Source organism: Lathyrus oleraceus, chromosome 1 (genome assembly GCF_024323335.1).
Source record: "Lathyrus oleraceus cultivar Zhongwan6 chromosome 1, CAAS_Psat_ZW6_1.0, whole genome shotgun sequence".
NCBI lineage: Eukaryota > Viridiplantae > Streptophyta > Magnoliopsida > Fabales > Fabaceae > Lathyrus > Lathyrus oleraceus.
Window position 1 is genome coordinate 350707401 of NC_066579.1, and position 21934 is coordinate 350729334.

At 32.8% G+C, this 21934-nt stretch overlaps 1 protein-coding gene and 1 non-coding gene across 2 annotated transcripts; one reads left to right on the forward strand and one right to left on the reverse strand.

The window, feature by feature from the left end:
- The first annotated feature begins 5535 nt into the window (after window positions 1-5535).
- LOC127136081 (defensin-like protein 183) lies at window positions 5536-6203 on the forward strand. Its single transcript, XM_051062684.1, has 2 exons — window positions 5536-5678; window positions 5810-6203. The coding sequence occupies exons 1-2, from the start codon at window positions 5615-5617 to the stop codon at window positions 6133-6135; spliced, it is 390 nt and encodes a 129-aa protein (XP_050918641.1). The 5' UTR covers window positions 5536-5614; the 3' UTR covers window positions 6136-6203.
- Window positions 6204-10147: 3944 nt separating this feature from the next.
- LOC127116629 (small nucleolar RNA R71) lies at window positions 10148-10253 on the reverse strand. The gene has a single exon (XR_007801440.1). It is a non-coding gene; the product is annotated as a small nucleolar RNA R71 (small nucleolar RNA).
- Window positions 10254-21934: the final 11681 nt, after the last annotated feature.

The following is a 21934-nucleotide window of genomic DNA, read 5'->3' on the forward strand; positions in this document are numbered from 1 at the left end:
TTCTCATGAATATATGATTCATTTATCGTCCATTTATCGTCCACTATTTTTTTTTGACAAAGATGATCGATTAAAATTCAACTTTAAAATACCAATATTTTTAACACAGAATTTGATTATGCAGAACAATATTTAAGAAGTATTTGACAACATTAATAACAGATAGAATATGTAATTGTACAAGGATAGTCCATGTTTCTCTTTTATGTATATTTTATAGACTTATTTATATTATAAAAAAATTGTGTCAAATGTTACGTGGTGGAACGTGAATTGGATAGCTAGAATGGAGTGAGTTCTTTTAGTGTAGTGATGAAAGTCTCTAATACGGTGGAAGAATTATGTAAATGTAAAATTAATATTCTAACGTTTAAGTCAGTAAAATCAGAGATATGTAGTTTGTGAAATAAGAGTGAGATCATACATGTTTTAGTCCGTGGTATGACTTATTTATGGTTGACAGTTAACATTGTCTCAGTCCAACCCGACGTGAGATGTGGTGGGTCGTCCGATAAGATCTAACGATAATCGATGTGTGAGTAGGTGAGATAGGTGTTCGACTCTTTGACGAGGCTCCACCTATTTATTTGTCTTTCTGTGACGACACTCTAGATTGAGCCTGCTAGATTGAGGCAACTTCTATGGACTTTGTATATTCCGAAACAGTTTCCCACAATTTATTGCTACCACTTAGTGAGGTAAGGATTGTACTGGGAGACATGAGATCGGTCCTGATCCCTTTCTCCTCTACTGCTTCAAGTTTCTTAGGTAGATCTTCGGTTTAAAATGGGAAGCAAAGAAGTCTGTTGTTGAGTGGGAATAATTGATCACAAAACCATGCACATTATATGCTTGCATAGTAATTGAAACGTTTTGTAGAGCGAACCCTACACATGGCCATAAGTCCAAATGTAGAAATGACCTTCATGATAATTAGAAGGAAGAAGATATTGTCTTGATTCATCACTTTGATACTTGAAACATAAGCCTTGACTGCCAATATATATACTACTTATAAGATTGTTAGAAAATTAATTTAAATCGAATGGACGACCTAGATTAGAATCGTGAATGAAATCACTTTCCTTATAAGTATTTCAAGCACTCTTAAATTTCTTAGAGTTGTAATGTAGGAATATCCAAGATAATTCAGCCTATACTCGAGTTTTCATAAGACCGATGAAAACTCGAAAGTAGGGAGTTGAATTCTGAAAAATTTGTGTGAAGATGATATGCTTCTTTTTATATTTTCTGAATTCGAAATGAAGTGTCCATATTAGTGTTATTTCTCAAGATTGCGGCCCTTGGTGAAACAACTTCCTTTTACTAAGAGTTACAAGCTTTTAACAAAAGTTACGTACTTTTTACAAAAGTTGCATTGTTTCGTTCATAACAACATTCTTCAAGAGTTGCATATTTTCATTCTGCAACACTTCACGAAGTGTTTCCTATTTTAGAATTCAAATATAATACAACACTTTATTGGGGAGCCCGGGGAAGTCGGGAGCACCAGCAAAACTAATGCTCTAGGACCACAAGAGAGGGAGATATCATATCTCAACCCAAAACCTTAAGATGTTAGGTAAATGGGTCCCATCTCTTATAAATCAAACATTCCACCCATTCATAGACAATGTGAGACTTTAACCACTAACACTTGCACCTAACACTCTCTCCCACATGCATGATTTATCCACATCCTATAACAGGATCCAACATCGGATCCAGCTCCTGCTCCCCCACAAAGCCAAACCACAACTCTGATACGACTGATTGGGGAGTTCGAGGGAGACGGGAGCACCAACGGGACTAATGCTCCAGGACCACAAGAGAGGGAGACATGAAATCTCAATCCAAAACCTTAAGGTGTTAGATAAATGAGTTCTCTCTTTCATAAATCCATCATTCCACCCATTAATAGGCAATATGAGACTTTAACCACTCACACTTTGACCTAACACTCTCTCCCACAAGTGTGAGTCCCCCACATCATATAACATGATCCAATACAAGATCACATTTGTTGGGTCATGAGTAGGAGCATAAACATTGGACTAAGAGCAACACACAAGTGAGAGAGACACCACATATCCACCCAAAACCTTAAGGTGATATGTGTGTGAATTCTCCCACTTATAAATGCTCAGGTCTGCATATTTATAACCAATGTGGGACTCCAACTCACACTTGATTATTATTCTTAACACTCCCTTTCAAGTGTGAGTCCACAATACTACTCTTCTTCTCCTCAAGTGGAAACTCTTTTGTCCACATACATTTGACACTTATACCGTCGTTGGCACATCTTCCTGGGAATTTCGATTTCAACGGGACACCTCTTCTTGGACATTTCGATAAAATTAAGCCGCTATCTTTATTTGAACCAGACTCTGATACCATTTGTTGGGTGTTAGATACCCAAAAGTGCTTATTTGAGCTATCAAATATGGGCATCTTTCACTCCATTTCCTTGCTAAAGTGTTCGAAACCACCTTTGTTTTAGATGAATTGCAATACAATGATAAACGATCTTGGTACCTTTGATTTGTGTGTTATTGTGCAGGAATTAGGCATGAAATAATAGAAAATGAAGCCACAAGAAAGTTGGCAAAGGGACCAAAAAAGGATGCATTCATCAGCTTGCTCGCTAGGCGAGGGCTGTGGCGAAGAGCTCGCTAGGCGAGCACCCAGCGAGAACCCAGCGAAGAGCTCCAGTATTTTACAGTAGCAAACATCAACAAACTCGCTAGGCGAGCATCCAACGAAGGGTGTAGCGAACACGTCCAGACTTAGTCAAAAGCGCAGCCAGCACTCACTCGCTAGGCGAGCCATTAGCGAGCTCCCAGCGAGCAATTCCAGTAGCAAAACCTCCTAAGCTCGCTGGAGCGAAGGGTGAAGCGTGGGCTTCGCCTAGCGAAGGTTTTGTTCGCCTAGCGAACATGCCAATCTGGCAAAGGATATTTCTTTGAGGACAGGTGCCTCAGGTGCCTCATTTTGGGGCTCGCTAGGCGAGCCATTCTGCTCGCCTAGCGAGCATGACAGCTCAGTAGCAGCACTATAAGTAACAGGGGCTACTTTTAGGAGCCATACTTTTACACCTCCATACTTTTGTACTTTTTAGATATTTTTTCCAGCATTGCTCTAGAGATACTTTGTGACCTAGAAATCATTTCTCTTCATCTCTTAACAATCTTTCACAAAAAGAAGGTGGATTCCCATCCAATCTCGATTATTCGACTCGGATGTTGCTCAACCTTCTTTCGAAACTTGTTGACCAAGCTACCATGAAAATGAGTAGCTAAGTTCTTCATTTTGTCAAGGTTAGATGTAGATGGTCATAAGCTTTGTGTGGATATGAGATGATCTTCATTTGTAAACTCTTTAATGATGAATATATGATGAAAACTTTGTTCTATTGAAAACTCTTTGTGTTGGTTTATGATCGAGAGATGTTTACCAACTATTTACCTAGGTTTTCATCCAATCTTGTTTGTTAGCTAGAGATAGTAATGAATGATTTTGTTCATCATAAGGTTGAACCAAAAAGTTGTCATTTTGATAGATTGTGTTAGAGATAAACAATGGATCAAAATGTGAAAACTCACAATGTGTGTTAGAGATAAACACATTGGGAGGACTTTGTGAAATAGTTTATCATCTAAAGGAGTTTATAAGTTTTGTTGATCGAACATATACATGCAAAGTGATTGTCGAACCCTAACTTTGGCAATATTTCTCAAATATTAAAACCAAATCTTTTACCGCATTTTCTTACACTTTTATGCAAGATACCGTGACTAAAACCAAAAACCATTGTTACCTTAAGCTAAGAGTTAAAACAACTGTCGAAAGGCGGTGATATCTCACAATCCCTGTGGAGACGATAACAAAAACCCGACACTTAAAAACACATTGAACATTGGGTCATGAGGAGGAGCATCAACACTGGGCTAAGAGCAACACACAAATGCGAGAGACACGACATATCCACAAAAAACCGTAAGGTGGTAGGTGTGTGAGTTCTTCCACTTATAAATGCTCAAGTCTCCACATTTATAATCAACGTGGGATTTCAACTCACACTTGATTATTATTCTTAACACACTTCACAAGTGTTGCCTATTTCTAAATTCAAACCTACTGCAACACTTCATAAGTGTTGCTTATTTTTAAACTAAAAAATTAATCTTTACTTAAATATTTTCTTATTATTTTAAAATACACTAAAGATTATTAATTGTTAATAATTTACAACAAATATTTATAATGAAATTCATTTTTAAATCAAACGACCATATTTGCAACACTTCACTTTTTTTGGTCGGAGAGGCTTCCAATCATGTAGATATGCATAATGAAATGCATAATAAATTATTAGGTAATATTCAACTAAATTATCAATTTTTTAAATACTTATAAAAAAAACTAAGGATTACTAACATCACAAATTATTGATAATTTTAAACAAATGAGGTATAATATATTCCCTTTTATAACAAATATAAATTTAAAAGTATTGAATTGAATACTAAAAAGTTGCTTTATTTTATTAAACATTGTTTTCATAAATAAATCATTCATTCCTTATAATCCATTATAGAATAGAGAGTCGTAAATTAATATAAGACACTATACACTTTCGAAGCCAAAAAAAAAAATAGGATTATCAAAATATGGCAAACCACATTATCTTTTAATATCTTTGTCCTCCTAGTGGCCATTGCCGCAGGTAATTAATCTCTTCTCAAACATTTTAAATTTGTAAGAATGTTAAAAATATTAATATAATATTATTCTATTAAGAAATAAATAAATATTTTTATTAAAATTTATATAATTTTGATAATAATATATTTAATAATATTTATAAGTTAACATGTATATTAATAATTGAACATATATGGAACGTGGTGTGTACTAAAGTGTCCATATCTACATTCGTATCCGTTTATTTTCGTTGATAATTGTCCGTGACAATGTCCTTACTTATTTTATAGATTTTTTATTTTATTCCGCTGTGGATAATTTTTACAAATGACCACTAAAAATAAATTCAATTATCATTTCTAATAATCAATAATACTCTAGGATATCTGTGTGTTTTATTAGGTACATCTAATATTTTTTAATATTTAGAATAAGAGTTTAAAGATAGTGCACTGTCGGTGTAAAAAAATATTATACATGCATCAAATTAAAATACTTTAAAGTGCCAAATCATATAAATAATTTAAAATTTAACAACAGATTTGACGGAATACATGACTGTCATTGGTTGACAGTGTAAAAATAATTTACAGAGTCGGTGTAACATCCTTTTTCTCTTAGAATAATACTTATCTTTTAAATAAGCGGTAATCGAAGAATATCTTAAAAAGAATTTATTTATGCAAAAAAACTAAAAACCCATTAAATTTTTTTTATTAATTGTTTATGTTTTTATAAAAATTATGTGTCAGGAGATAGTTTTTACAAACGTGTCAGAAATAATTTTTCTATAAATGAATTTTTGGTTCATTATAAAATAGAGAGAGTCGTATGTTATACATATGAAGTTAATATAAGACACTGCAAATACACTTTCGAAGCCAAAAGAAATTAGAGTTATCAAAACATGGCAAACCACATGATCTCAAAATGTTTTAATATCTTTGTCATCCTAGCAATCATTGCCGCATGTAATTAGTCTTTTCTCCAACATTTAAAATGATAAACTTCCAATTTTATTTTACTTTCTCTAATTTATTAGGAAAATCAGACATACACGATGTTATATAACTAAATTATTTATTTGTTTATGTGATGACAGTGCAATATTCAAGAGTGGAAGCAGGCATATGCTCAGAAGTTTTTCAGAGATGTGATGATATGGATTGTCCTTCACACTGTAAATCAACATACGGCAGTCGTAGTTTAGGGCATACATGTGATCTGTTCTACCTCTGCACTTGTTCTTTCAATCAAGATCCTTCTTCACCCAATTTGTGTCACATTGGGGATGGAACATGCTTTACTGGTGAATGTGATGCAGCTTGCTGTAATGCAAAGTGTGCTGGCAGTTTGAAGCAAGGTTCTGGGATTTGTATTCCAAACCAACATACCAAGGATAGATGCGTTTGTACTTATAGAAGCTAGATTACTCAGATTGTAGTTAAATAATACTATGAATCAAAATATTTTCTTTTGGAAAATTTTCATTTCAATTTATTACTATCTATACATTATTTTCTATCTAGTTTTCTTCTTTCTTTTTAACTAAAATGAGTGTTTAATGTCCATAGATATTTTTCCGTCACAATTGGGGAGAGAGGCGATTAGTCAACTATTTTCCTTTTTTTTACAAAGAGGATTGGTCAAAATTCAATTTAAAAATACCAACCAAGATTTTTAACACGGAGTTTGATTATGTAGAACGACATTTAAGAAGTATTTGACAAACATTAATAACACATAAAAAAACGTAATTGTAGAAAGATAGTCCATATTTCTCTTTTATGTATATTTTATAGACTTATTTATATTATAAAAAAATTGTGTCAATTGTTATGTGGTGGAATGTGAATTGGATAGCTAGAATGGAGTGAGTTCTTTTACTGTAGTGATGAAAGTCTCTAACGTTGCGGAAGAATAATGAAAATGTAAAATTAATATTCTAACGTTTAAGTCAGTAAAATCAGAGATATGTAGTTTGTGAAGTAAGAGTGAGATCATACATGTTCTAGTCCGTGGTATGACTTATTTATGGTTGACAGTTAAAATTGTCTTTCTACATAACTTCTACATAACCATCGATGTGTGAGTAGATGATATTAGGTGCCCGACTCTTTGACGAGGCTCCACCTATTTATTTGTCTTTCTGTGACGAGACTCTAGATTGAGCCTGCTAGATTGGGACGACTTCTATGGGCTTTGTATATTCCGAAACAGTTGCCCACAATTTCTTGCTACCACTTAGTGAGGTAAGGATTGTACTGGCAGGCATGAGACCGGTCCCAGGCCCTTTCTCCTCTACTGCTTCAAATTTCTTAGGTAGGTTTTCGGTTTAAAATGGGAAGCAAAGAAGCCTGTTGCTGAGTGGAAATAATTGATTACAAAAACATGTGCATTATATGCTTGCATAGTAATTGAAACGTTTTGTAGAGCGAACCCTACACATGGACATAAGTTGAAATGTAGAAATGACCTTTTTATAGTATTAAGTATCAAGGGATTTGAGGTTTAATCAGGTTTGTAGATGGTGCTGGTGCATTTCCTTAGATCTCCTATCAATAATAATTTGGTAATGACCAAGTAATATATGAAGGTTCAAGGGTATATTTGATGTTCTTTGCATTTTCGCCAATTATGAAGCTTATGGACTCTTGCATTGCTTTCTTTCTCTGATCAGTGGCATTTTGACTATGTTTTTAGTATGTTTTGTTTGCAATTCTTAAGTAGTTGATCTTTGTTAATGTGCACTTTTATGCTTGTTTGTGTGTTGTTTATATATTTCAGGTGACAAAGGACCAATCGTGGCGAATTGGGTGCCAAAAGGTATGAAATATGTTAGTACGTGAGGCACTTTTAATGAGGAGAGAAAGAAAGAGAGGATGAAGAATAAGGATTGTTATTATTGAATGTTATAAAAAGCTGAATTATAAAGTATCTATTTATATACAATTAAGTGACTTGTCTACTAAGTAACAATCCCCAACCCTAACTAACTTGGGCTTGGACTACAACTTGGATTATATCATAAAAAAATGCACAAAGGAAATTGAATAGCAAAATCTTTGGTACAAAAAAATAGATACCATTACGGGTGACCTACAGTGCCTGCTGCGGGACTGTAGTGGCACTGTCCATTGCCCTATACAAAATGTAGAAGCTGTTATGGGTGATATGCATCCCCTACTACAGGTCGTAGCAGCCCCGATGCGAGCTTCATATTCTTTTTCTTTGAACCATATTTCTTATGCCTTTTCCTATTCCAACAATTATTATGATTGTAAAATGCTCTATGAAAGCCAATAATGAGAAACGAGTGTCATAAGCATGTTTTAGTACCTATAAATGGCTAGGATTTGGAGATAAAAAAGTTACACTTTCTATAATTCAGTCTTTACATTGTTTAATTTCTCTTCATTTTACATTCCCTCATTTTTTTCTTTCTTGTTTCTCTTTGTAAAAGTATCAATGGAGCAATATGTTGTAAGTACGAGACGCAACCTAATAAGGGGTGAATTAAGGTTGCTTGAATTTTTTCGAATTTGCGCTTATGTTCTTAATTTTCTTTTATCATGAAAATGATAAGTTTTTATCATGATAAAGTGAAGAAAATTAAAAAAAATGAACACAGGGAAGTATCCTAGTTTCCCTTATCAACCAAGAGTACATCTAATCCAGTCATACCTTAAAATATTTTGCATTATGTAGATCTTTGTATCAATCTCACACCAAGACCTCTCTTACAATCTTATAACATAAACACCAAACACTTTAGTGGATATAGAATATCCCCGAATCAAAAAATCTTTTACAACAATCACCAAACACTATAGTATACTTTGAATTACACCATTTTAAAAAACCTTTTACAACATACAACTTATCACCACAAACTTGATGATTAAGTCATAACACACACTTTGAATAATATTGAATAATTTTTATCTTGGCTTGACTACGAGTATAACAATTTTCTCTTCTCTTTATCAATATTAAAATTCAAAATAATATATTTTAAATGCTCATAAATATTTAATGGAACTTTTATAAAATATATGAAAGTTATGTACAAGATACAAAACTCGGCAGTTTGCACACTTTGAAAAATATGTTTGAATTGAATAAAAAATGATATGTAAAAGAGTAATTTGATTTTATGATGTATAGACCTTTATATACATCATTATGAATCTCTATGAATGTATGCACAAGATTGAGACATTTCAATGAAGTCTTGCAATGGTTTAGAATGACAATGGATCACGAAAAGATATAATTCAGCACTTTGTACGAGGTTTTATAAATCAGGTAAACGGTTACTAGATTAAAAAAGTGCTGAATAATTTTCAAATGTCAAACAACAACGGTTATGTAACTGGTTTCTTAAATTAGTTAACTGATTACCTGATTTAAAAAGTGCAGAAATCAACAACATCGTGTAACCAGTTACTTAAATAAGCTAGCCAATTACCTAATTTAAGTGCAAAAATCAATTTTTGATGACTTATTTTCAAAGGTTTTCATGAATGATGTTCATGGCTTTTATAGATAAAGATTGATATTATTTTTTTGAGCATATTAAGAGATATATTATGAATTTTAATGCATAATTTAATCCAGATCAATTATCTCAACTCTTTCCTTTGATATTCACAGCTTACGATCACTTAAATTTTGACTTCAAACTTTTTCTTCTTTGATAAGCTTTTGTCTTCATAAAAACTAAACTAAGATAGATAATGAATATCTTCTTCACAATTGTAACATTGAGAACCATTGCAATGCATATCTTGTTTTCTTTATTGTTTATCATATTATGTTTGTGTCTTTACTTATTTCGATGCTTGTTTTATATTTAGTAATGTTAAAGTAGGTTAGTAGGGACTAAAGGTCATGAGGATTGTCTTGTCACACACCTCATGTAAACTCTCTGTTATTCCATTACGAGAAAAATGTATAATTTGTACTAGATTTTTGGTTTTTCACTTAGATGTCTTTACGAAAGTAAATACATTTTAGATATCATCCATTTGCCGAAAGGGTGTAGTTTGATATTTGATTGCAAAATTCCAGATAAGTGAGTTGAGGCGACTAAAGTATCTTGACCTCAAACGAGAATCTCATTTTAATAGTTTCTCTAAAATTCTTCTTAACCAAATAAACTACACTTACGAAAGTGGGTAGATTATTTATTTATGACAGGACAACACGCTGACGAAAGTAGGTATTGTCCAACTTTTCTAATTTTCGACAACCTGATCATTTTCGTATTGAATTCAAATATTTGCGCGAGTGTATCAGAGATAAAAATCATGTACCTCAAGCCCTGTTTTAAGCATTTTACTCACTCAAACAAGAACATTATTCTGGAGCATGGTTGCAATCTCTACCAATAAACTTCGTTATGATATGCGTTATTCCCACCGATTAAAATGACACAAATAAGAATCCAAATTTCTAATTTTAGGCAGGAAAAAGATGAGTCTCTTTTTGAGGCTTGGGAGAGATTCAAAGACTTGCTGAGGATATCCCTATTTCATGGGATTTAAAAATGGTTTGTTGTCCACACCTCTTACAATGGTCCCCTTTATTCTACAAATATGACCCTTGATGCAACGGTAGGAGAAACCCTTATGAATTGTTCTAAGGGTGTAGCTTATGACCTTATTGAGGATACGACGAAGAACCACCACTCGTGGGGAAGAGATTATGCTCTCACTACAAAGTCCCCTCAAAATGGTGGACTTTACAAAGTCATTGCCTTTGCCATATGAATGCTAAGAAGGGTGCCATATACAAAAAGATTGAAAAAACCTAATCATCACCCCTACATAATTTGTTGTGGATCTATGTGCTTACATGTATAAATTTTATAATCTCATAAAAGATCGTCTTTGAAGTTTTGATGAAGACAAACAATTATTTATGTTGAAGTCGGTGGAAAAAGCTTTCAACTCTCTGATGATGGTGACCAAACTAGAAATCATCTCAAGCATTATCAAGAAAAGAGAACCAAGATTGAAGTGCGTATACGATTGATTTATTTGGAAAATAATCTTGAAGTCTCGGAGTAGTGAAAGAGAGGAAGTCTGAAAGCCCTCCAGGTTAGGTTTGTCTATGTCCATTTGAGTGACTAGAGTTCAGTAAAAGTAAGGAAGTAACTTTTAAGTTTTAGGGAAACTCTCTCATAATCCCCCCCACCCCCCACCCCCACCCCTAACACACTTAAAAGTCTTTTTCAAACCTTTTTATATCATAAAAATGTTTTCAAGAACTAACCAAGTGATTAAGAAATTGTCCATTATCTTTTTAAAGGTTTTTTATACTACCCAATCGATTAGGGGCTTTTCTAATCGATTAGAAAAAAATTTAACTAGCCAATCGATTGGACCATTAAGCCAATCAGTTGGAGAAGGCTTAAACGATTAAGACACCATCTTAATGACTTATAATGTCTTTATATCCTTTCTTTCTTTTTAAACTTTGGAAACCAATTATTTTAAAGGCTTCCAATAGATTGTATCAAGATATTAATCAATTGGCAATTCAATTCCACCCAGGGATTTTTTTTCCTTTTTTGTAGTTTCCTTCTCCTATATAAAGGTGGTTCGCCTCCTCTTCATTACACACCAAAGTCCGAAGCTTTTTACTTTCTTTGGAATTTATCTCTCTATTTTCTCTCTATATAAATATTTTTTCTTTCTCGTAAGTTGCCTTGGTGTTTTTGAGCATAATAGTACTTGTGAGGAAGAATTTGTAAGTGGCTGTGTTATTGTTTTAATTCTTGAGATCGTGATACTCTTATTAAATTGAGTTTGGTTTGTAAGATAAATCAGACATAAAATCTCTGTTTTGATTTTTTGAACTTTACCGGAGAAAAGTTATGTTTTAGTTATTGAGATAAGTCTGTATATCTCTAAAACAGTTTGTTCACTTAGCCTGTGGTAAAATCTATCTTTGGTTAAGCATACGCCTGTGAAAATCTCAAGATGAGATTATATTAAGGTTTGTGGGAATAAGTTGTAAAATCTCAAAGTTATAGTAAAAATCTCAAGAAGATCTCTTGGGGACAAGACCAAGTCAATGTTCAGTTATACCTAGATAAATATCGGACGCAATCTCTCTAATCATTATCCTCTTTAACTTCTGCTATTTACCTTTACTATTTTTATTTTCGCAACTATTTACTCCACTCAAAATAAATTTATAACATGATTTCCAGTAAAACTAAAAATATCACTAAAGTAATAACGAATTTTAAATACCAAAATTCACCCCCTTGTGCTTGAAGTGTCTTGTCCAACACCTTATTCTCCCGTAGTCATTACTTGTGAGACTTACGAAGTTAATCGACACTCCGCTATTGATTTCTAGATGGTCCTCACCAGAGAAACTGGCCAAGATATTGTTAATTATGTGAACAATAGTCAGCTCAATAATCCATACTCTAATACCTACAATCTTGGACGGAGAGATCATCCCATTGTTTCTTATAAAAATAATTCTCTCCGGTTTGTAAAAAATTGTAGTCCTCGTGTTTCCCAAGGACATATGGGTGGAAACACCCCTATCAAGTCCAATCTAAAAGTCATTATAGAAATTTTCATCATATGTTAGACACAACAGAATAATGAATTCAAAAATAAAAATTTGCATATGAGTGAAGATCTGAATAAGCTAGCATCCATAGTAGACTCCATAGCTAACGACAACAAGATGCTAAAAACACAGATCTTCCAAGTAGCATAGTAATAAGCATAACTGTTTGTCTCTCCCATATTGTTTTCTGAATAACTTGAACCAATCCCAAGGGACACTTGAATGTTGTTACACTTGGAAGTGGTAAGCAAATAGAGGATAATAGTAAGAGGGATGAAATGAAGGAAAATGAGTCAACATTGATAACACACAATTTTCATAGTTTATTTAGCTTGATTTAAACATTTTTTAACATCGTTTGTGTCTCATTTGTTGTGTTATACTGGTCTTGTGCCCTACATTTTAGGTATTACTCACTCAGTAACGTTTGCAAGAAAAAATAGAGGTAAATGAAAAAAAAAATGGAAAACAAATGCTAAGTTCAGATTGCCATGATGGGTACAACCAGGCCATGAGGACCGTCATGGCTCTACCAAGGCCACTTGTTAGTCTTTAAAGGAACAAAATAAAAGTGTGCATGTTCAGCCACAATGATAAGCATGATGTCATCCTTAGTGACACCTCTCATGGACCCACGTTTAGTGACCTATTCAAAGAGTCATGTCGGACAAACGGTTTGACGGCCGTATGACATTCAGGCCTAAATAAGTAAAAATAAAATAATATATATATATATATATATATATATATATATATATATATATATATATATATATATATATATATATATATATATATATATATATATATATATATATATATATATATATATATATATATATATATATATATATATGGAAAAAAAGTTAATTTATTTGAGTAAAACAAAAGGCTAGTGTTATATTTTTGTTTTGAGTCAAGTCAATTTTAATCCTTTTATTTATTAGAAGTCAGTCAATTTTAATTCTTTTATTTATTAGAAGTCAAAATTAAAATTAGAAAGACCAAAAATTAATAAGAAGAATGGACTAGATACACATGGCCGGTAAAACTAAATTTAAAGGCGTGTTTGTTTCAATACTACAAACATTTATGAGAAAGTAAAGTTAACATTTATGAAATTATAAATATTATTTTTTAGGTATTATTCATTCATAAATATAATTAATAGACAATTTTCAGGTTTAATTCTCATATTAAACCGTGAGATTTTTTTATTTTCAAGAATAAAATATAATTATCAATAAGACGAGACTTTAAGTTGAATCTCTCATATGAGACTTTAAGTTGAGTCCCTTAAACGAGAGTTTTAAATTGAGTCTCTTAGGTGAGACTTTAACTTAAGTCTATTAGGCGAGATTTTAAGTTGAATCCCTTAGACGATATTTTTAGTTGAGTCTCTCAAGCTAGGCTTTATATTCAGTTGTTGTTTCATGCTTCGCGAAAATCTTTCTATGGAAGTTCAATATTTATTTTTCTCCTAAGGGTGACAAGGATCTTCCAACGGAAGTCCAACATTTATATTGTCCCTGGTAGGCAATAAGGATCTTCTAATGGAAGTCCAACATTTAGATTTCCTCTTTAAGGGCGACATTGGTCTTCCAATTGAAGTTCAACATTTAGATTATCTTTTGGAGGAAACAAGGATATTCCAATGAAATTCCAACATTTATATTGACTAAGGAATAAAATAATATTTATTAAAAAAGATTCGTAAATTGGCTGGCCAATCGCCTTTCGCCTTAAAACAAATAATAGAAAAATAGCTAACTGTAATAATATCTCAAGTTAACAGTGTTCCATGTTTTAGGGATGAGTCATCCGCTCAACTCTTCGAGCTTGTAGGCTCCATGATGCAGTTTCTGACATATGCAGTATGGCCCCGCCCAGTTAGGCTATAGCTTCCCATACAGGGTGGGCATGATTACCTGTCTAAGTATGAGATCACCTTTTTTCATTTCTGAAGGAGAATTGCCATCCAAGGCGCAGCGGAGTATAAAAATTTCTCCTTTAATGATCCTTACAAATGGGCATGATCAGTGATAAAATCGTTACCTCTTGTGGCGATTCAAACCTTTGGTGCAGATTCCTTGTAACGATCAAAACCTTGGATACAGATCCACGGGGTGATCACGAATGTTGAACGATGACAACGTCTCTACTCAGTCCACACGAACGGATTCCTTCAATCTCAGTGCTAGCTGGTACGAATGAAGGCTTTGAGTGAGAGAGAGAGGGAAACGAAACTCCAAGTCTTCACTTGAGTTTGAGTCTGAGTGGAGTGACAATGCTTCTACCCAAGGGGTTCTATTTATAGAACCACTTGTGTGGGCTTCAAGCTAAAAAGCCCACTTAAGTGTATTTTGGCCCATATCTCATAATATGCCAAAATCACTTAAGTATTTGGTACCTTACCATATTTCGTCTCCCACTTAAGTGCACCGTACCTTACGGTGTTCCTTAGTTACTCTATTTCTCATCAATCCGTCCTTTGTGTGTGACCCTGTAGGTTTTCGCGACGTTGGCAATTATATTAAATCACGCATTTAACATAATAAATAGTGAGCGGTATCTAGCAACACATCACTGCTACCCAAGACACGAAAATGTCATGTGATCTGACAAAACCTCCTGTGATAGTAATTATGTGTATAATTACCCCTTTGCCCTTATGTCTATATTGAACACAAGGTATAGACTGTGTCACCCTTGTCCAGTTCAATATTGGGCCCATAGACATTTATCCTGTTACGTAGGATTAGCAAATTCCATCTAGGACACTCATGTTCCTCAGCATGCTTTGTGGAGTACCCATCAACTGTCTTTATGGTTCTCCAGTTACGGACAATGTTGGCTCAACAATAAAGCACTCGACTTTACATCTAGGATCCATAGTGGTTTCAGGTCGAAGAGTGGTATACACTATTATCACCATGAGAATAACTTATGACACCTTGCATAAGTTTCTATATAGTATTCTCACAGTGGGTCAATCCAGTATAAATATTACTCTTAATATTCATACCTATGTTTAAGACTTGATAACTCTTTATCCATGATCCATGAGATGTGATCATCAGTCTACAAACATAATAGTCTTAATGCTTTAATATTATCCCACTTCACATTAAAGCTCGACTACGGATACTTTAAGAATAGTGTCCTTATGTTTAATGTGTTCTCATGATTAATTCACATTTAATACATTAAACGGACTATCTATTCCAGCGACTTTATTAAACAACCATAATAAAGAAAAAGCCTTTTATTATTAATAAATAATTCGATACAAGTACCAAAAGTATTGGCCTCTAGGGCTTACACCAACAATTTATCCTATGACCACCTTTGAGTTGTACCTTTTGGTCGCCCTTTGCATAGTGAACTCCCTCATACAGGGGAAGTCTCGCGTCTTATCCCTTCCTCGTCTCTTCTTCATTTAATTGAAAATGCCGCCAAGTAGGCATGTGTATTTCAACAGGTAGCATGGCGTTAGCGTTGTACACCTTCATGAATGAAGTATCTTTGGTGGTTAAGTACGGGGATTGGGGGTATGATATGACCATAATACCTTGTGAAGCTGCTCCGCCCAGATTCTTTTGACTTCATCTGACTTTTTCTTTCTTCTCGATAATATTACTTTTTTTGCAGACTCGTCATGTTTGTTTGCTTGTGCATGGACAACGAAGATAAACTCTATTTGTAATTCAAGTTCGCGGCAGAAATCAAATAGAGTTGGAAAATTGAGTTTCATTGTCTGAAATGATAAACCCTGGTAAGTCGGACCTTCACATGAGTCGATGCCAGTAGAAATTGCTGACTTTTTTTGTTGTGATCTTTGAGACGACTTCAGCCTCCACCCAATTTATAAAGTAGTGTATTTTGACGATAAAAAACTTTAGCTGGACACACGTTAGTGGGAAAGGACACAAAGTGTTTATCCCTCATTGGTAGAATGGCCAAGGAGACATGACAAAATGGAGGATTTAAGTTGGTGCATGATGCATATTGGCGTGTTTTTGGCATTTGTTGCATTTCCTGACGAATATTGCACTATCCGTCATGAGGGTGGGAAATTAATAGCCCTCACTTAGGAATTTATGGGATAGAGATTGCTCACCAATATGGTTGCCACAAGCTCCCTAGTGTACTTATTTGAGGACCAGGGAGATTTCATGTTCTCCTAGACACCTCAACTTTAAAAAATATTTGACAAGTTGAGGTTCCTTCACCTGATACTCTCCAACAAATTAATTTTTGAAATATTTGATAATTTTGTGTGAAGACGATAAGCATTTTTTGTTAAGTTTTATGAATTCGAAATGAAGTATTTATAGGTCATATGGACATTGTTTCATAAGGTTGCGACCCTTGGTGAAACAACTTCCTTTTACCAAGAGTTACAAGCTTTTACAAAAAACTTATGTATTTTTTTTACCAAAAGTTACATTGTTTCGTCCAAAACAATATTCTTCAAGAGTTGCATACTTTCATTCTGCAACACTTGACGAAGTGTTTCCTATTTTAGAATTCAAATCTACTGTAACACTTCACAATTGTTACCTATTTCTGAATTCAAACTTATTGCAACACTTCACAAGTGTTGCCTATTTCTGAATTAAAAAATTAATATTCACTTGAATATTTTCTTGTCATTTTGGAACACACTCAAGATTATTAATTGTTAATAGTATACAACAATCCCCCACTTGTTCTAATAATTACAAGACCAATTCCAAAAAAGGAGAAACAAGGAATGTTAATACAGTTAAATATCTTTCTATTTAAACTTAACCTTAGTAAGGATAATGCAAAGTCTAATCGGAATGTTAGGTAGCAATACTTTGAACCATTATCCCTTGTGATTATATCGACGTTACCTTACACACACTCTTTAATGGTTCTTCACCTACATATCTCTCCTAGAACTATTTTATGCCCACGTGACTTTCCTGTTTTTATGAAATTTTCATGAGAGAAACTTCAACTCTCACTTTGAGACAACACCATCTCAAAATTCATATAGGTAAAGTTCATTTTGTATCTATTTCTTGAGATATATATTCTCAATATGTAATAGTTAACATTATCACAAAATGTTGCACAAACATCCAAATCAATGACTTATTATTACCCATTGAATCTTAGGTTAGTGTTTGTTAACTTCAGATTGGGTTGCTACCTTTGTCGCAATCCTTATTCAAGGAGTTTCAATCCTATACCTCCCGAGGTAGTCTTTACTAAATCTCTGACTAGTGGTTTGGTAAATGGATCAAGCAAATTACAACTCGATTGTATATGAACGAAATGATTACATTCTTAATCAATTTTCTCATGAAAGAATGTCTAAGTTCTACTTGCCTAGACTTTCTGTTCTACAATATTTGTATGCTCTATGTAAAGTGGCTTGACTACCGCAATGTATTAACACCTCTGAAACATTGTCTTTAGTCAATGGAACTTCCAGTATAAGGTCCCTTAACCCTTTAATTTCTTCACCAGCGGAAGCAAAAGCCTCGAACTCTGATTATATGGTTAAGAGAATGATTCACATTTGTTTCTTGCTCTTCCAAGAATTTGCACCCCCGACTATTGTAGATATCTACCCAAATGCAGATTTATGATATTCAACACTCGATATCCAACTCAAATCAGTATATCCATCTAATATAGATAGAAATATACCATAATGGAGACCAAGATTTTTGGTTTTCATAAGATATCCAAAAATCCTAATGATAGACTTCCAATTCTCACCATTTGAATTGTTAGTAAAATCTACTCATTTTACGAATTGCAAATGCTATGTCCGGTCTAGTACATTGCATGCACTTGCATATTCTAATTGAGACAGAGCTCTTCTATCATTCTTTTGAAGTTTGACACTAGGATCAAATGTCACTTTCTTGAAATGTAAGTGTTTGCACTTATCAAGTACTTTCTCAACATAATGTGTTTGACTAAGTTCATATCCTCACTATTTTGCTTTAATTTGACACCAAAATTGTGTCAGCTAGTATAAGATCTTTCATCTTGATATTTGGAAGTTAGAAACCTCTTTGTTTCTAAAATTTTATTCATCTCGTTACTAATGATCAATCTTATAATAAATATAGAGACAAATGAATATCACAATATTCTCACACAACTTTGTGTACAAACGCTTGTAACAAGAATTAGATGAAGAAGATTTTTAGATAACCATGCATGATGATGCAATAAGATTTTTAAATGAAGTGATAGATGCAATTATGAGAAATTTATAAGAATTTATATGTTAAACCTTATTGATCAACTTCATCATTGATGTGCATGGATCTTTTGAACCATTTCTTCTTTGAAAATCTTTGCCTTTATCAAAACTGAATTAGATATAAGATGTATTCCTCACAATCTCCCATTTTTTATGATGACAAACTCTTTGAATTCGTATTTTGATAATGATTGAACCGTCTCCATTAAGTTGTGTGTATCCTCTTAATTGGTGAGTCTTACAAAGACATAGTCGAACTGTTGATGTCATTCTTTTGGTGCTTGTTTTAATCCATACAAGGATTTTTTGTCAAACTTGCACACCTTTTATTCATTTCCACATAATCTTCTGGTTGTTCCCTGTAAATCTCCTAATTGAGATCTCTATTTAGGAATGCTATTTTGACATCCAGTTTAGGAACTATAAGGTTATGCAAATGATGTTCTAATTTTTATTGTGCTTGATACTAATGCATATTTGTCAAATGATAAACACATACTTTTTATTTAAAACATCCTTGTTCATTAATCTAGACTTGTAGGTTTTTAATGTATCATCACACTATGATACTTCGTTCTAAACAAGAGGAGCCCCTTGAAGTTACTGCTTCCTTATAAGTCTTAGGATCATCTTCCAAGATCGGGTTGTTTTTCAACAATCCATGAAGAATCTTCCTCACGAGATTCTTCATTAGTGAGAAACTTTTGGTTTATGTTTCAACAATCCGTGGAGAACCTTCCTCACAAGGTTCTTCATTTGTGGGAATCTCGAATTCCTTATCCTCCATAAGGTTATCAAAACTCCACATATAGGATTCAATAATTACATTAGACTCCAAATTCAAAAGTCTACGTGCTTTAATGTTAGGTGTATTGCTTACAAAAAGACATTTGATCCCACGATGATCCAACTTGTTCCTTTTAGGGTCTATGTTCTTATAATAAGCTACACACGCTCACACTCTAAAATAATTGATATTTTGCACTCTGCCTTTTCATACCTTATATGGAGAAATAACATTTTTTCTTCAAAAGAATTTTATTCATTATATGATATAAGGACTTTGTGACACAACAAATTTTATGTCATTCTTCCATTGTCAATAAAATATTTAATAATAATCATTTTACTTTGAAGTTACACTTCTACTTGAATATATCTAAAGTATATTCAATGCATTAAATATTTATAACAATCGACAACCATGATCATAACTTTTACCTTATAAAGAGGTTTAAAACATAAAAGTCATATACACCATACTAACTAACACTTATTTATTTATATTCTCTTAAAAATGAATATTTTAATACATAACTAACATATGCATAATAAATTAGATTGCTTAACTTCATGTTTAACAATGTTCTATGTTATATCCATTTAAGAATCACATTAGAAAATAAATAATGAAACAAAATCATTAATATTTTCTATAACTTTTTTCATAAACATTTGTCAACTTTCAATAATAAAGGAAATGTACAAATTACTTTTAATATCAAGATCATCAAGAAATAACTTTTTCATATTAGCATGCACATATAGAAATAAGTAATTTTAAATTTACACAAACAACAATACAATTGAAACATGTCCTTCAAATAATAATAATAATAATAATAATAATAATAATAATAATAATAATAATAATAATAATAATAACAATAATAATAATAATAATAATAATCAGTATTATTATTATTATTATTATTATTTATACCATTTTATATTTCCAATACATGAAGCATAACCTCGCATTCATAATTTGTTTATCAACAAATAAATGCATTATTTATCTTTTGCCATTTTAAGTATTAATTATAAGTTAATATACTTTTCTTATAGAAGAAGACACAAACAAATGTCAAAATAAGAATTAAAGTCAAATGATTAATTTATTTTTATGATACATACAATATTTTTCTCATGAATATATGATTCATTTATCGTCCATTTATCTTTATTCATTTTTTAGTATATTAAACGTATTAACAACATCTTAATTTATTTAATATCAATATCAACTTGCATAAAAAATAACTAATAACCAACAAAAATTATTTACATGAAAGAGTAATCTAATATCACATGTTAAATATGTATCTTTCACAATGGTTATTAATAAAGAAACATGGATATTTATTTCTCCATAAAAATTGCATCCACAAATTAATCACAAAAAAATTATAAATTAAAACTTTATAAATTTTAAAATATTATATGAATTAATTATGTACCTTTCACCATCATAGAGAATTGATATCAAATTTTTTAATGTAGAAACATTTAATATTAATCGCAAATAAAAGATCTTCATGACAATTAAGAGGAAAAAGATCTTGTCTTGATTCATCACTTTGACACTTGAAACGTAAGCCTCGGTTGTCATTATATGAACTACTTATAAGATTGTTAGAAAACTAATTTAAATCGAATGGACGACCGAGATTAGAATCGTGAATGAAATCACTTTCCTTATAAGTATTTCAAGCACTCTCGAATGTCTTATAGTTGGAATGCAGGAATACCCAAGATAATTCAACCTATACTCAAGTTTACATAAGACCGATGATAACTCGAATATAGGAAGATGAAATCTGGAATATTGTGTTAAAATGATAGGTTTTTTTGTTAGATTTTCTGAATCCGCAATGAACTGTTTATAGGCCATATTAGTGTTGTTTCACAAGGTTGCGGCCCCTGGTGAAACAACTTCCTTTTACCACGAGTTACAAGCTTTTACCAAAAAATTACGTACTTTTTACCGAAAGTTACATTGTTTCGTCCATAACGACATTCTTCAAGAGTTGCATACTTTCATTCTGCAACACTTCACGAAGTGTTGCCTATTGTAGAATTCAAATATACTGTAACACTTTGTTGGGAAGTACGGGGAAGTCGAGAGCACCAACGAAACTAATGCTCCAGGACCAAAAGATAGGAAGATATCACATATCAACCCAAAACCTTAAGGTGTTAGGTAATTGGATCCTCTCTCTTATAAATCAAATATTTTATCCATTCATAGACAATATGGGATTTTAACCACTCACATTTGCGCCTAACATTCTCCCCCACATGTCTGAGTCCTCTATATCCTATAACAGTATCCAACATCGGATCCAACTCCTATTCCCCCACAAAGCCGAACCACGACTTTGATACCACTGATTCGGGAGTCTGGGGGAGGTGGGAGCACCAGCGAGACTAATGCTCCAGAATCACAAGAGAGGGAGACACCACATCTCAACCCAAACCTTAAGGTGTTAGATAAGTGGATTATCTCTCATATAAATCCCACATTCCACCCATTCATAGGCATTGCGAGACTTTAACCACTCAGACTTGCACCTAACGTTTTCTCCCACAAAT